Source organism: Myotis lucifugus, unplaced genomic scaffold, assembly GCF_000147115.1.
Source record: "Myotis lucifugus unplaced genomic scaffold, Myoluc2.0 scaffold_766, whole genome shotgun sequence".
Taxonomy (NCBI): domain Eukaryota; kingdom Metazoa; phylum Chordata; class Mammalia; order Chiroptera; family Vespertilionidae; genus Myotis; species Myotis lucifugus.
Window position 1 is genome coordinate 155,085 of NW_005871814.1, and position 15,434 is coordinate 170,518.

Below are 15,434 nucleotides of genomic sequence, written 5' to 3' on the forward strand. Positions count from 1 at the left end.
TGGCCTGCGTACTGAAGGGTCCTGGGTTCGATTCCGGTCAAGAGCACATGCCCGGGTTGTGGGCTCAATCCCCAGTGTGGGGCATGCAGGAGGCAGCCGATCAATGATTATCATCATTGATGTTTCTGTCTCTCCTTCTCCCTTCCTCTCTGAAATAAATAAAAATATATTTTGAGAGAGAGAGAGAGTAACAGATTCTAATGAGAAAAAAAAAGATAAGCTCTTTTGGCTCTACTCTGCTCCTGTGGTTTTCACTGGTGTCATTGCCTTAGCTGTTCCTTTGTCACCCTTTTCTTAGAAGTGACCCTTCTGCTAGTCCTGCTCACCCACCTCGTTACTCATTTCCTCTCTAACTAGGAACAAGATCACCATGATTGCTGAGCCTCTTGAAAAGGGCCTTGCTGAAGACATCGAGAATGAGGTGGTCCAGATCACGTGGAACAGGCGAGAACACAGCTCTCATTCCAGGGCTAAAGGGAGACAGGGCAGGGCACCATAACTTACTGCTGGACCTCTAATGCCCCACACTCTTCTGGGAAGTCGTTTGTTTCTCCCACTTTGCTGTTGTCCTGGCGCAGTGTGGGTGGGGTGAGGTGACTCTCCAGAGAGGCAGGATTTTACAAGAGCTGGCTGAGCCCTCCGTTTTCTCCTCCTTCCCCAGGAAGAAGCTGGGAGAGTTCTTCCAAACCAAGTACGATTGGGATCTGCTGGCTGCCCGTTCCATCTGGGCTTTTGGCCCTGATGCCACTGGCCCCAACATCCTGGTGGATGATACCCTGCCCTCTGAGGTACAGGAGAACTGATGGGAGCCTTGTGATGGTCTGTTAGCTCAAGTGGAAGAAACTACAAAGTGTTCTTTTCTCCTGGAAGTATTTTGTGTCTTCTGGTGCAGGAGAAGATCCTCTTACCAACCTACCTGCCTTCTCTTCCCTCTAAACTCTGGCTATTGCCAGGGTCACCACTAAAGAACCCTTATGTTCTGTGCAGGTGGACAAGGCTCTTCTTGGCTCAGTGAAGGACAGCATTGTTCAAGGTTTCCAGTGGGGAACCAGGGAGGGACCCCTCTGTGATGAGTGTAAGTCTACCAGTTTCTCCGCCTCCCCCACCTGAGTCCTCTAGAGCCCTTGCTCCTGGGTGTAGGCAGTGGGGTGGGCTTATCCTTGGGACCTGGCAGGACACGCAGCAGGGCCATCCCATGTCCTGAGCCTGTTTCCTGCCTCTCTCCCTCCCTCTCCTTTGCTACCACTTTGTACCTCCTAGAAATGAAGTCATTGCTAGTTAACATTCGTTCCTCATTCCTGAGAAGAAATAAGTTTGAGGAGGTGTATCAAAGGGAGGAGGGGATTGGAGTGGCTTATAGACCAGGCTTGGACTTAATGGGAACAAATATGCAATTCCTAGAATTTCTTCTCTATCCAAAAATAATTAAATGTCTGCAGAAGAAGCACGTAAACTTCTAGGGAAACTTTATGATGTCTGAAACAAACACTATAAATGTGTGCTTGACTGCTGACCTCTTTGCTACAGGCCTGTGTATCCTATCAGAATACCCATCTTCAGGGCAATTTTGTACCTTTTCTTTTGTGGCCGCAGATAGCTGTAGAGCTACAGGAGGCTCCTCGCTGCTCTGGCCGGGAGCACTCCTTAATCAGCTGTCCTTTTCCTTTTCAGTGATTCGAAATGTCAAGTTTAAGATCCTAGATGCAGTGGTTGCCCAGGAGCCCCTGCACCGGGGCGGGGGCCAGATCATCCCCACGGCCAGGAGAGTCGTCTATTCTGCCTTCCTCATGGTAAGTGAGGGCTCTGCTACCCCAGGGCATTAAGTCCTCAGCCTTCCCCAAGCTGAGGAACCCCTTCTTGTTGCTCTGTTGCAGGCCACTCCTCGCCTGATGGAGCCTTACTACTTCGTAGAGGTCCAGGCCCCGGCAGATTGTGTCTCCGCTGTTTATACTGTCCTGGCCAGGCGCAGGTGAGCAGCCCTGCACGTTAGGGAGACACAGCGGACGGGCAGAGCAGGAAGTCGCTCTGCTACCATGGAGGGACCAGCCTCCCACGCGCTCCACTCCTGAAACCTAATGAGCTGATTTCTTTCAGAAGGAAGTAGGAGTAGGAATGAGGAAATCCCCAGCTTTCCTGCAGATTAAGATTTGAGATTCCTTACTGGGCAGCCCTCCTCAGAGAGCTCCTGGGGAAAGTTCTGTAAAACCCTGTGCAGCAGCGTTCCCACTCTGGCCCCCAGGTTGCTCCGCGTGGGCCTCCACAGGGTTAGACTGAGACCCCAGCCCCTCTGTCTCCTGCAGGGCGTTCACAGTCATTCTTTTATGGTCGTTCCGGTTTGGGGTGTATTTGAGGGCAGATGGCTTTTCTGCTTTTGACTCAGCCTTTGTTCTGTCTCAGGGGGCACGTGACTCAGGATGCGCCCATTCCAGGCTCCCCCCTCTACACCATCAAAGCTTTCATCCCGGCTATCGACTCCTTTGGCTTTGAGACTGATCTGCGGACTCACACCCAGGGGCAGGCCTTTTCCTTGTCTGTCTTTCACCATTGGCAGGTGAGAAAACGGTGCAGGCTGGCCGACTGGCCTCCCACCTGGACAAGGCCAATCCCTTATGACCTGTTTCCCTTCCAACTCCTGACTAAGATTTTCCAACCTCCTCAGAGTCCTGCTTCCAGACCCAGATAGAGGGCTGCCTGGGCCCTCTGAAACCCCTTTGCCTTTCAGATTGTTCCTGGGGATCCTCTGGATAAGAGCATTGTCATCCGCCCCTTGGAGCCACAGCCAGCTCCTCACCTGGCCCGGGAATTCATGATCAAAACCCGTCGTAGAAAGGTGTGTGTGCCCTCAGACCTATCACCACCCCACAACCCCCAGGGATTTCAGCAGGAGTTTTATCTCTCTTCATTTCTTACTCTTGGACCTATCTCCCAAACACTAAGCGATTTACTGTACAACATAGAGATGCAATCTGTACAGGCCTCAGGCAGCCAGACCTGCTCCCCAGTGACAAAGCCCTAAAGGCAGGGCTCCTGAAACAGCCTGGCTCACAGTCCGTCCCCCACCACCACCAGCTTCCTACTCAACCACAGGTCTCCAATGGCCCCCACCTCATTCAGACACCACACAGGACTCATTCTTTCATTTGCCCCCACCCTCTGCAGGGCCTGAGTGAAGACGTGAGCATCAGCAAGTTCTTCGATGATCCTATGTTGCTGGAGCTCGCCAAGCAGGATGTGGTACTCAATTACCCCATGTGAATGCCAGGGCTCCTAGCAGCTCCTGCTCCCTGCAGTGGGCTGCACCCTGGACTGGAAGCTGGGACCTCATGTGACTTGGACTCCATGTTGTCAGAGTGTCTGGGAGCTGCTGTGGCGTCCTGAACAACCCAGAGCCTCCAACCCAGAGCCCAGTGAGGGAGGCCCATTCGGCCTCCTGGTTCCTTCTGTGGCCTGTGCCTGGCTCTATTCCCAGGGAACAGAAAGGAGTCTGGCTCAGGGAAGGAGGAGGGGATGAAAGTGTTTAACCCCAGGAGGCCCTGTCCTCAGAATTTACATGGAATTTTTTTTTACAAGTCTGACCTTAGACATGGTTTATAAGTGAACAGAATATTCTAACCTCTGCCTTTCTCTATTGCTTTCATTCAACCCTCCACCCCCTCTTCCAGCACAGTCCAGTCCTGGCCCTTGGGTTCTAAATCTATGTCGTCTCCCATGAGGCTTCATTGCCTCTGCTTCCAGCTGCAGCCTTCTTCCTGCCTGGGTCTCCAGGGAAGCAGCCTTTTATTTATTTTTTTTTAATATATTTTTATTGACTTTTTTTACAGAGAGGAAGGGAGAGGGATAGAGATTTAGAAACATCGATGAGAGAGAAACATCGATCAGCTGCCTCCTGCATACCCCCCTGGGGATCGAGCCTGAAACCAAGGTACATGCCCTCCACCGGAATCGAACCCGGGACCTTTCAGTCCAGGCCCAACGCTCTATCCATTGAGCCAAACCGGTCAAGGCAGGGAAGCAGCCTTTTAACCCAGTGTTCCCATGAGCATGGAGGCTATTAATGCCCCCACTCCATTCCTGGCGTCCTGTCTACCATGCTTTTCCAGGTGGGTCTGGGCTGGCTTGGGAATTGTTGGGTTTCTGGGATCGGAGGTCTACTGCACCTCTCTTTCTGCCCCGCTGAGAGTTTCTGTTGCCCTGAAGTTCAGGGCCACAACTCTGATCTCCAACCCTTTGCTCTAAGCTCCCCCACCAGCCACTGCCAATCCCCTCATCTTCTATCCCAGGTGAAGAAGAGACTGTCAGTTTTCTGCAAAATTCCTTTATTAGGAACATACCAGGGATTGCTGTGAGAGGGTCTGACTGCCCTTGGCTGTAGAAACCTACTTCTCCCCCGCATCCTGTGTTGCTCTCTTGATATAGTCTCTGTACATTGTGTACACGGCACCTGTGTGAGGGAGAAAGAAAATACCCCTTAGCAGCGAAAGCTTCACCCAGCCTCTGATTCCCAGGTGTCCCAGAGAGGAGTAGCAACTGCAGAGCCCCCGGGGTCTGGCTCCAGCCCATCCCTTGAGAGTCCAGCTTTCTGCCCTAGGGCTCAGCAGCTGCTACAAGCACCTGACCACACAGCCTGGGAAACAACCCTTTTGACAATTTGCAAAGCATTGCAAGTGCATTTCTATCTAAGAAACCTCACGGCAACCTGTGATTCAGGCCAGAGGTGGTTATCACGTTACACATGGGGAAACCAAGGACCAGAGAAGGATTTGTCCACTGTCATACAGCCAGGAAGTAGCTGTCTGCCTTTTGACCCAAAGAGGAAGAGAAATTCAGCCTCTGTTTGGGTGCATGGTTTTTCTCACCTCTGGACAAACTGTCATGAAGCAGACCACATTGTCCCCACAGGCCTGGGACAGGAGATGAAACGGAACCCTGACAGCGTCTCGGTATGGGGGCTTCACCAAGGATTTGATATGGAGCCTTGTATTGGGAATAGGGCCTGAGATCATGGTCCCTTAACTGTCAGAACTCCCAGCTCTCCTGTGACACCACTCACCTAGCATGATTGCACCCACAGCACAGGCCTGCGCTGCCACTCGGGTATGAATCAGGTGTATGGACATCTTGGTGGAACCACGAGCCTTCAGCCGGTAAATCCTGTATGCCGCCACCACCAGGCAGCCTCCTAAGCCTGCAGTCAGAGAACATGACCCCTGCACCTCATCTACCAAGCCCATCACTCTTGATGAGAGACACTAGGAAGATGGCATCTGGATGAGCAGCCGCTCTGGTGGGGGTGGGAGGGTTATTAGACGGCTGAGTTTTCCTCTGGATGGCATTTTCAAAGTAGCTGCCCCCCTCCAATGACTCCCTTCCCCCACATACAAATAGCCCATCATCAGGACTCCCCTACCCCCATTAGGCCCTTCTCCAACCACCTTGGCTCCCACATCTGTTACAGCTGTTTTCCCACTTTCCCAGGGCCTAGAGGAAGGAAGCCCTAGGGGACCCCAAACCGCTCCTTCCCCTGCTGACGTTGGTGTTTCCCTATAGCCCGTGCACTCAGTTGGCCGCCACCTCCCCCCATCCAGACTCCCTCGTTTCATTGTGAGGCTGTGTCCCTTTATCTTCTGGCCCCTCTGCTACTGGTTCACTCTTCTAGCTGTTGATGGTTCAGTGGGTAGGACCACTGGAGTTCTCTGCTTCATTCTTTGAAAGGACTGGGAGAGATGTTCTCTAAGAGAAGGCCCCCCATCCCTTCCTTTCCCCACTCACCTATAGGCACCAGTGGAGACTCCCTGGTCTTCCTCAGGAACTTCTCAGACACGCTGTCTTCACCTTCGGGCGGCACCCACCAGCCTTTGTTAGCGGACATGATCCTGCCCCCAGATGTTGGCAGCAGGGTTCCTAGGCTTCAGCCCAGTCCTAGAAGGAAGCACCCCACAATCAGGACTCCAATGCTCCTCAGTTTGGGGTGGGAAGGAGAAAGTTGCCTGCTGAGACCTCCTCACCATTCCCTACACAGCCACTACTTAAAAAGATGTCCTGCTTCAGAGGGCTGGACCACTAGCGCCATTTCTCCAGCTTAATTTCTCTCTTCCCTAGCTCGTTCTGACTGCACCGTTTTCTCTGCTTCCCCTTCCCCCATCTGTATCCCTGTGGGTATCATCCTTGGGCCAAGAAAAGCAGCTGGAAAAATCCACAGATGAGGGTGGGACGAAAAGGCCTTGAGCCTTGGGACCCCCTGCCCCCCTTCCCTGGTCTTGAGTTTGTGACAGTTACTCCTGAGGGATCCACAGAGCAGGATCCGGCCCCAGGGAACCAGAGCCATCCCAGACAGTTACACCATGGTTACCCAGCCACCAGAGCCAGAGATTAAAACAATTGGACCTGGATTTGTGAATACTTGAGCATACGTTCCAGACAATACTAACGGAACAAGTGCTCGTCCCTGAGCTGCTCCTGTTCCAGGTCCATCTCTTGCCATGTTCAATTGCAAATACCAACCCCCTGCCTCTGTCCCTGGGCGGTGACCTTGTTCTACTTGCTAACCTCTGTAAATGTCTGCTCTGATCACAACTTCGATGGAGTCCCAGAGTCCTGGTCCTTACACCAGGGGTTCTGCCTGTGGGCTGCTTCCTAAGTCTAATCATGAAACAAACTCCCTGCTTGAGGCAACTTCTATACCTAGTTGTCCCTCCTCTCCCTGAGGAGCAACAACCTTGGGCCCTATAGGTCCTCAGCATGCTGATGCTTACCGCAGGAGGTGGCCTGGACGTGGACTGTGAGCAGCCGGGGCCAGGGCTCAGCGTCTGTTTTGAACTGGCCAAGAGCCGATGATGAAGCTGCCACTACGGGGTCAGGGAAGCAACAGCGGGCTTTATGGAGACTTTGAAGTCAGGAATGGAGAGGGGAGGAGATAGGACAGGGCATCGGTCTTAACCCCCCATCTGCTGAGTTTCAGGATGGACTCCAGGCACTGGAGAGTAATGAAAGACCAAATGGAAAAGGGCCCTTAGCCAGGTTAAATATTTTAGTTCTCACGGACATAAGTGGCCGGATCAGAGATGGACTTGATATGGAGAACAGAGATGGAAATAGAGAGGCAAGGATGGGGAGAGCTCCTGGGTTCTTCCTTGAGTTATACGGCCTCAAATATTCTTAGGAACAGTAAATTTATGCTCCAATTGTGGGAGGCAGGCTCTCGGGTCTTGGTTTCAATACCTTCAAGGATGCTTTCTGGACCAAGGAGACCAAGGAGATTTGTTCAGGAGTTTGAAGCAACTGGGACTTCCCTCACATCTCCAGACTCTTTATACTGCCTGGGGGGTTACAGAAATCAGCATTGGTGCCTACTCCGTTCTAGGTATTTACGTTTCAAACCTCTCTACTATATGGTAAGTAGCAGTTTGTTTACAGACCAGGGAACTGGGCTTCCCCAAGGCTAAATGACTTGTCCAAGGTACACAGCTAGGAAATGGCAGTGCTGAGATCTGAACCCAGGTCTGGCTGGCTCCAAAATGTGTACTCCTATTGTTGTCCAGTGGGCATCCCTGGACAGTTACTCTTCTTTCCAGTGGCTGGCCAAGCTGAAAGCCTCACCAGGTTGATACTGAAGCTTAGGAATGCTCATTGATCATCCACCCTTGATTAGGAAAAGGAAAGTACCTTATGGCTACGCAGATGGAGAAAATGTGGGATACACTTGGAGAGTCCCCCTTCATCCCTTTGTTCCTTCCCAAGATTACTCTCGGCCCCAATGTGTCTGTCCTGACGGGGCTGTTCTGCACTGGAAATCTGTCCAGCAGCTGATGTCTCTCTCTCTCTCCCCAGCACTCACTGCTCTAGGAAGAGACCCAGGGTCACAGCAACTCCCCTGGGCCTCCCCATGTCCCCAGCGTCCATGGGAACTCTCCTCCCAGTCATTCACACACTCTTCCATGCTGCCTTTCCTGATCCCAACCGTGGCCTGAATTCTCAAGAGGAGGAGGATCCTGTCCAGAGGTGGGGAGGGTGGGCGGAAATGTCTGGATGAGACGGCAAGAGTCAAGATCAACTCCTAGCCCTTTAGAGAACAGGGACTAAGCTCTAGAGCAGTGGTTCTCAACCTTCCTAATGCCGCGACCCTTTAATACAGTTCCTCATGTGGTCACCCCCAATTTCATTGTTACAAATTGAACATAATTAAAGCATAGTGATTAATCACAAAAACAATATGTAGTTATATATGTGTTTTCCGATGGTCTTAGGTGACCCCTGTGAAAGGGTCGTTCGACCCCCAAAGGGGTCTCGACCCACAGGTTGAAAACCGCTGCTCTAGAGAGTGAAGTCCAACTTCTCCCTGTTGAGATCATATTTGATGCTCCATAGCATCCCAGCCCAGAACTGAGAAAATAATAGTTGCTATGATTTACTGAGCACCTAGGAACCAAAAAGTGTGCTAATGGCATTAAGTAGATTGTTTTACTTAATCCTTACAATAACTATGAAGAAAGTACTATTATTATTATTCCCCCCATTTCACAGATGAACAAACTGAGGCTTGGGTTAAATGTCTTGCCCAAGATCACAGTGAGAAAAAGATCCAGACTTCTCACCATTCCTAAAATCAAATCTCACTACTCTGGACTAACAGGAGAATGACTGTAAAGTGGAGGGGAAGTCCTGAAATAGAAGAAAAAATTTATTTTCAAAAGTTTCTGAGAACACACAGAAATCTTTAAGGAACAAATTTCTGGAGCATCCTGCTTTAGTACACAGATAAGATAAAATTATGATAACATTTTTGTTAATATGCCAAGTCTTTAATAATTATTTTGGTTTCAGCATTTCTACATTAGTAATTTGCTTAGTAAACTTCTTCCTTCCAGATCAGGTTACACCGACAGAAATTCTATTTTACAAGGCTTTAAATGAATGATGCCGACAGACTTAGGGGATCCAGAGTGTAGGCCGGAGTTAGATGTGGGGTCAGTTAGCTGCTTGACCAACCAACCTCTAAATCAGGGGTCCTCAAACTACGGCCCGCGGGCCACATGCGGCCCGCCGAAAACATTTATCCAGCCCGCTGGGTGTTTTTGCCGCCGCTGTGTGCATAGGAATTTGTTCATAGTTTTTTTTTTAACTATAGTCCGGCCCTCCAACGGTCTGAGGGACAGTGAACTGGCCCCCTGTTTAAAAAGTTTGAGGACCCCCGCTCTAAATACTTGGTCTTCTGCCACTCAATTTCTGTGAGTCTGTATCATCTGTAAATGGACATAGTAGGTACCCATAGGATCATCGTAAGGGTTAAATAAGATGATGGTTAGAATTCCCCAGCACACTGCCTGCTCCTTCTCTAGAAGGAGAACGTGGCCTGGAATGGCTAGCAGGCTGGGAGAGAAGTGGCAAGTCCCTGATAGCAGATGGGAAGGGCACATGTTCTGGATGGTCCACAATGCAGCACACCCTTTCCTGTCCCTCTCCAGCTCCTCCCTGCCTCCTCCTGTCGGGCTTCCCCACCCTGCCTGTAAGCTTCAGGCTCCCTATTCTGTTGGGGGAGGAAAAGGGGAGACTAGGACTTGGAGCTCCACACAATCTAAGGCACAGCTGTGCTATATATAGCTCAAGGGAGTTGAGTGACTAGACAGGGGAAGGGAGGACGTGCAGCTTTTGCCTTGAGCTCTTGAGCTACAGAGCGCTGTGAGTGGGGGATGACGAAGAATGAGTTGGACAAGGAACAGAGGGTGCTCCAAGTTGGGGTTGGAATGGAAAGAACCCAGGCCGAAGGGGGGAATGGCAGGGGAGAAAACATTAGGCTATCTACGAGTGTCTCGAGGACTAGAACGGCAGAGAGTGGGAACGGGCAGGGTGGTGGAAGCTTCCAGATATGCGGCAAGGCTGAGGCAGCCTCTAAAAGTGCCTGAGGTGGGGAGGGTAGCACCTTCTTCTAAACACAGGCACTGAGTTCCAAGGACCTTGCAGCAATTGTCCAAGGACAGTCCCAAGAGCCACAGGCCTGGGGCCAGGAAAATATTTTTGGTGCCCACTATCGAGGGGCAGGCCGGGCTTCCGGTGGCCAACAGGGAGCTTTCTCAAATCCTACCTCTCCGGGGAGGCCGCTCACATATTTGAAGAAATTCTAAGAGGGTGTGGATAATGGTGATTACAAGGCTGAATCAGACGGAGGTGATGCTGATGTTACAGAATCATGTCTCGTGAAGGAACAGTTCTGAGCTGCAAAAGACACCAGTAGAGACCACAGATGACGAATGGATGATGCAGAGATTTGAAATGTTTGGCGAAGGTCCTTGTGTTGGATGCTTTTGAATACCCACAGACCCAGCTTCCTCTCAAGCACACTATGGGAAGGATCTACTTGTTAGGTCTGATCAAGTAACTGAATCGATGCCCCTCCCCTGGGAAACTGACCTTTAGATCAGAGTGCAGCTGACATTCCCTTTCACTCAGACCACATTCCGTTTGCTAAAACCAGTAACTTTCTTTTTTTAAAAAAAATTATTTATTATTATTTTTTTTAATCCTCACCCAAGCATATCTTTTCCCTTGATTTTTTTAGAGAGCGTGGAGGGGGTGAGAAGAGAAGGGGAAAGAGAAAGAGAGAGAGAAGTCAATGTGAGAGAGACACATTGATTGGTTGCCTCCTGCTCACACCTGGACCAGACGGAACCTGCAACTGAAGTATGTGCCCTTGGCTGGGAATCAAACCCATGACCCTTTGGTCCGCAGGTCGACACTTTAACCACTGAGCCAAACCCGCCAGGGCAAGGCCGGTAACTTTCCCTTTGGGACTTGCCCAGGATCCGGACCACCCAGAGAATTCCCCGCCTAAAAAGCCCGCCTAGAGAACTTTATTTTTTTAAAAATTATTATTCTTTTTAATCCTCACCCGAGGATATTATTCCATTGATTTAGAGAGTGTGGGAGAGAGGGAAAGACAGAGAGAAACATTGATGTGAGAGAAACACATTGATTGATTGCTACCTGCAGGAGCTCCGACAAGGGCCCAGGCCCAGGAAGGAACCTCCAACCGAGGTACATGCCCTTAGTTGACGCTCTATCCACTGAGCCAAACTGGCCAGGGCTCGCCCAGAGTCCTTTAAAATCTCTGACTCCCTGTCCCTGGGTGCCGGCACCATTTTAGGTTTTCCAGATGACCTAATAAATTTATAATTCTCTACCCCTTTTGGCCTCATGAGTACCTCTTTCCGCGACCCTAACACTACTGTCTTGACAGCCTACAACAGTGGTTCTCAACCTTGGCTGCACATTAGAATCACCTGGGAATCTTTTTAAAATCCTGATTTCTGGGCCTCATCCTCCGGAAATTCTGTTTCTTTGTTACTAATGTTGTGGCCCCACCCCATAACAAAGAAACAGAATTTTTGGAGGATGAGGCCCAGAAATCAGGATTTTAAAAAGATTCCCAGGTTGCCGAAACCGGTTTGGCTCAGTGGATAGAGCGTCGGCCTGTGGACTGAAGGGTCCCAGGTTCGATTCCGGTCAGGGGCATGTACCTGGGTTGCGGGCACATCCCCGGTGGGAGATGTGCAGGAGGCAGCTGATCGATGTTTCTCTCTCATCAATGTTTCTAACTCTCTATCTCTCTCCCTTCCTCTCTGTGAAAAAATCAATAAAAATAAAAAATAAAAAAGATTCCCAGGTGATTCTAATGTGCAGCCAAGGTTGAGAATCACTGCTTTACATACTCATTTAATCCTTACAATAGTCCCAACAAGTCGATCTCATTATCCCCATTTACAAATGAGGAGAGCAATGCTCAGAGAGGTTAAGTAGCTCAGCCAGGTCACACAAGTAAATGGCTGAGCTATTTAACCAATGATAACCACTATAAACCACCTGACAATAGAAAATGAACAATAACAACTAATAATGTAATTTCATGTACATCTCATCATCTCATTCTCACACCATCTTAGAAATATGAGTAAACGAGTGCAATCAGCTGGACAGAGGGGGCTTCTGAACCCAGGGTCTCCCTACCCTTCTTCCCACCCCAACTCCGGCACCAGCACAGACTTCCCCTGCTCATTTGCAAGTAAACTGATCTTAATTTAAAAGTCAGCATTAATGCACAAGAAACTGCTCACCAGGCTCTGGGAAACACTGGTAGGGGCTCATTTGATTGTTCCTTCTATGCTACTTAAAATTGCCCTAACGGTTAGGACCTAACCGGTTTGGCTCAACAGACAGAGCACCGGCCTGCGGACTCAAGGGTCCCAGGTTCGATTCTGGTCAAGGACATGTACCTTGGTTGCAGGCACATCCCCAGTAAGGAGTGTGCAGGAGGCAGCTGATTGATGTTTCTCTCTCATCAATGTTTCTAACTCTCTATTCCTCTCTGTAAGAAATCAATAAAATATATTTAAAGAAAAAAAAGAAAATTGGCAATGGGGGGATAAGGACAGATATATAATACCTTAATCAATAAAGGGGGAAAAAATCAAGCTAAAAAAAGAAAAAGAAAATTGAGCCCTGGCCGGTTTGGCTCAGTGGATAGAGTATGGGCCTGCGAACTGAAAGGTCCCAGGTTCAATTCCTGTTAAGGGCACCTGCCGGGGTTGTGGACTGGATCCCCAGTGGGGGGCTTGCAGATCAATGATTCTCTCTCATCATTGATATTTCTATCTCCCTCTTCCTTCCTCTCTGAAATCAATAAAAATATATTTTTAAAAATTGACAAAAAAAATAAATCTGCTTCAGCAGTGTAATGTGTCTCACAGGTTAACTGGAACTGCTGGGGATTATGGGGGAGGAGCTGCGTTACTAATACTCCGCCCCCTCTCCCCCCATTAGTAGAGTCATCAAGCGCTTCTTTAACAATTCTCTTTATGGGCGGGGCAGGCGGGGCTTCCGGTGGCCAATAGGGAACTTTCTCAAATCCTACCTCCCCGGGCCTCTGCTCCCATCCCCCGGCACAGAAGAATCTGCTCTGAGTCTACCAGCCAAGTGGAGACCCTGGAAAACGTGTCATGGAAATAGTGACACACTGCAGTCTTCAAGTTGACCCTACAGTTCCCAAACCACAAAGCCCCAGGGTGAGTCTCAAAGTTCTCAAATGGGTTTTGATCTTTTCCTGCCTGGGCCCCATGTGAATAAAAAGCGATGTTCTCACAGCACTGGGCTCCGCTAAATCCTGCCAGAGGCTGGAAACTAGACCCATTTCCCGGTATGAAACCCGCTTTTCTCTTTCTTCCCTCTAGTAGCCTTTCTGTGCTAGGAATGGCGAGCCTTCCTTCACTCTTTCACTCTGCGTGTACTTTCTAAGCACCTGCTAGAAGGGGGTTGGATGTTGTGGCCCTGCCTTCCAGGAGCTCTCATTCTAGCAGACACCTGGGTTTGCTCGGGACCCTGGTCTGAAAATCCTCTGGCTTAGGTTTCTGGCCTCAGTGTCCCACCTGTAACTGGATTAAGGATGTCACTAGCTGGCAGGGTGACAGAGGAGCAAAAGAAGAGTCCAGAGTAGGAGACAAGAGCCTTCAGTTATACTTCTGGTTAACTCTCTGCAGGTAGAACAACTTAGCTCCTTGCGCCTCATTATTCCCATCTTTAAAGGGTTGCTCTACCAGAAGAGAGACAGGACTGCAAGCGTGGTGCTGTGGGGAGGGAAGAAACTTTCTTGACCCTTTTAGATTCTTTCAGCTGCTCTAATAATCAAATAGATGTGAGACAGGTTAACAAAGCAGCCAAATTTAATTATGTACGTACATATGGGAATCCCACACGTGGGAGAGTCAGAGACCCCCCCATAATTAAACAGGAGAGGTTCAGAGAGAGAGAAGGGAAAATTAGGTCTATATGGCATGCTGAGCTAAAGGTGAAGTAACGCAGGGGGAAGGTCATTCGCAGGACAATAAGCAAAGCAGGTATTCAGTAATTAAAAGTTTGCCCTGCCCTATGTTTAGGTCATAAAAATTTATTTCTGGTGATGATTATTATTATGGGTAATGCCCCTAATTTAAATTTAAGGGAGAGGTAAAAGTTTCTTGGACCCCAGGATTTTGACTGCCTTCAGCTCAAACTAATTCACATGTGAAAGTGGCACATCTTGGGGAGGCTAGTTCTGAATCCCTTCAGTAGTAAGGGTGAGACAGGCTAATAAGCCAGGACAAGTGGGAGAGAAAAACTGACAGTTAAACAGCAGTTTGCAGTCATCTAGAAAATCTATCTTCCCTAAACAGGACACTTAAGAGTAAATGGTTTGCACTTCTCCTCAACCAGAGGGTAAATAGCTTAAATCATCCAACTTAGGGAGACAGACAGCAGAAATCCAATTAATGCCACTTGCCAACCACACCTGAGGACAGATGCAATTAAGAGAATAAACCTGGCCCGGCTGGTGTGGCTCAGTGGTTGAGCATCGACCTATGAACCAGAAGGTCACAGTTTGATTCCCAGTCAAGGCACATGCCTGGGTTGCTGCTGGCTTGATCCCCAGTGGGGGGCATGCAGGAGGCAGCCGATCAATGACTATCTCATCATTGATGTTTCTATTTCTCTTCCTCTCCCTCTCTGAAATCAATAAAAATATTTTTTTAAAAGAGAGAAAAAAACCTAATTTTGGTACCTCAGCATAAAGCTGATGAATATGCTATTAAGATCCTCCCCTAAGACCTTCCCTAAATGTCTAGCCTTTATTATTTTATTTTATCTTTTTAAATGCCCAGCCTTTAAAACCCCATAAAACTAAGGTCCAATGGGTGCTCTCCCTTTGGGGAGCAGCCCTGGCCATTCCCTGTCCCTCCTTCCCCCACAGGCATGCAGCTCCTAAGCTCTAAGGACCCCAAGAGACTCGCAGCCAGGGGAGAAATGGGCAGCAGCAGCGCATCCCTGGCTACTCCCTTGAACCTGTCCCCAGTGTCCCCTTTGCCCTGACTCCCCAGGGAGCTAAGGCAGTCCAGCCTAGGCTCTCCAGTTGCTTCTTCTATGCTAAGTCCTTTCTTGTTTTCTGTCCCCAGCCTTAATAACAGTTCCCTCCGAGTCACCTGGATTCGTGTTGCAAAATTTTTCCTGCACAAAGGAAGCCAAGAACCCACACACTGCCGGCCAGCCCTAGGCAGACTGCTCAGGTCCCCTTTCCTGTAACAAGGTAACAGATATAGAAAGTGTATCATTCCTAATCTCCATGAAGAATGGGCAAAGCTATGAGACGGGAAGCCTTCCCCGGCAGATTCATCGATGAACTGATAAGAAAAGTAGTTAATAAATATTTAATAATAGATTATGTATACATATAATACATAATGCAGGATGGGGCAAGAGTAGATTTATAGTCATTAATATGGAAAATAATACAATAATTAATAAATGATAATACAAGAATAAATTCTGGCCCTGGCTAAGTAGCTCAGTTGGTTAGAGTGTCCTCATGATAGACCAAAGGTTGTAGGTTTGATCCCTGGTCAGGAGGACACATACAA

At 49.2% G+C, this 15,434-nt stretch overlaps 2 protein-coding genes across 2 annotated transcripts in view; one reads left to right on the plus strand and one right to left on the minus strand.

Annotated features, from left to right (window-relative positions):
* EFTUD2 (elongation factor Tu GTP binding domain containing 2) overlaps positions 1–3,616 on the plus strand; it is a 35,304-nt gene extending 31,688 nt beyond the window's left edge. The window contains exons 21-28 of the mRNA XM_006106093.3: positions 358–444; positions 662–788; positions 988–1,075; positions 1,672–1,790; positions 1,875–1,969; positions 2,398–2,551; positions 2,723–2,830; positions 3,160–3,616. Of these exons, the coding sequence (XP_006106155.1) occupies positions 358–444; positions 662–788; positions 988–1,075; positions 1,672–1,790; positions 1,875–1,969; positions 2,398–2,551; positions 2,723–2,830; positions 3,160–3,255 (874 nt within the window). The 3' untranslated portion in view covers positions 3,256–3,616. The remainder of the gene's footprint in view (positions 1–357; positions 445–661; positions 789–987; positions 1,076–1,671; positions 1,791–1,874; positions 1,970–2,397; positions 2,552–2,722; positions 2,831–3,159) is intronic.
* Positions 3,617–3,759: 143 nt separating this feature from the next.
* Positions 3,760–6,049, minus strand: HIGD1B (HIG1 hypoxia inducible domain family member 1B). The gene is made up of 3 exons (XM_006106094.3): positions 5,770–6,049; positions 5,051–5,185; positions 3,760–4,441 (listed from the first exon to the last, which is right to left on the minus strand). The coding sequence occupies exons 1-3, from the start codon at positions 5,867–5,869 to the stop codon at positions 4,377–4,379; spliced, it is 300 nt and encodes a 99-aa protein (XP_006106156.1). The 5' UTR covers positions 5,870–6,049; the 3' UTR covers positions 3,760–4,376.
* Positions 6,050–15,434: the final 9,385 nt, after the last annotated feature.

Excerpts from the sequence above, each read along its gene's own strand:
- HIGD1B (XM_006106094.3), bottom strand. The coding sequence starts at position 5,869 with ATGTCCGCTAACAAAGGCTGGTGGGTGCCGCCCGAAGGTGAAGACAGC. Across the intron at positions 5,186-5,769 it reads GTCTCCACTGGTGCCTATAG|GCTTAGGAGGCTGCCTGGTG; the intron begins GTGAGTGGGGAA and ends CTCTGACTGCAG. Across the intron at positions 4,442-5,050 it reads TGTGGGTGCAATCATGCTAG|GTGCCGTGTACACAATGTAC; the intron begins GTGAGTGGTGTC and ends TCCCTCACACAG.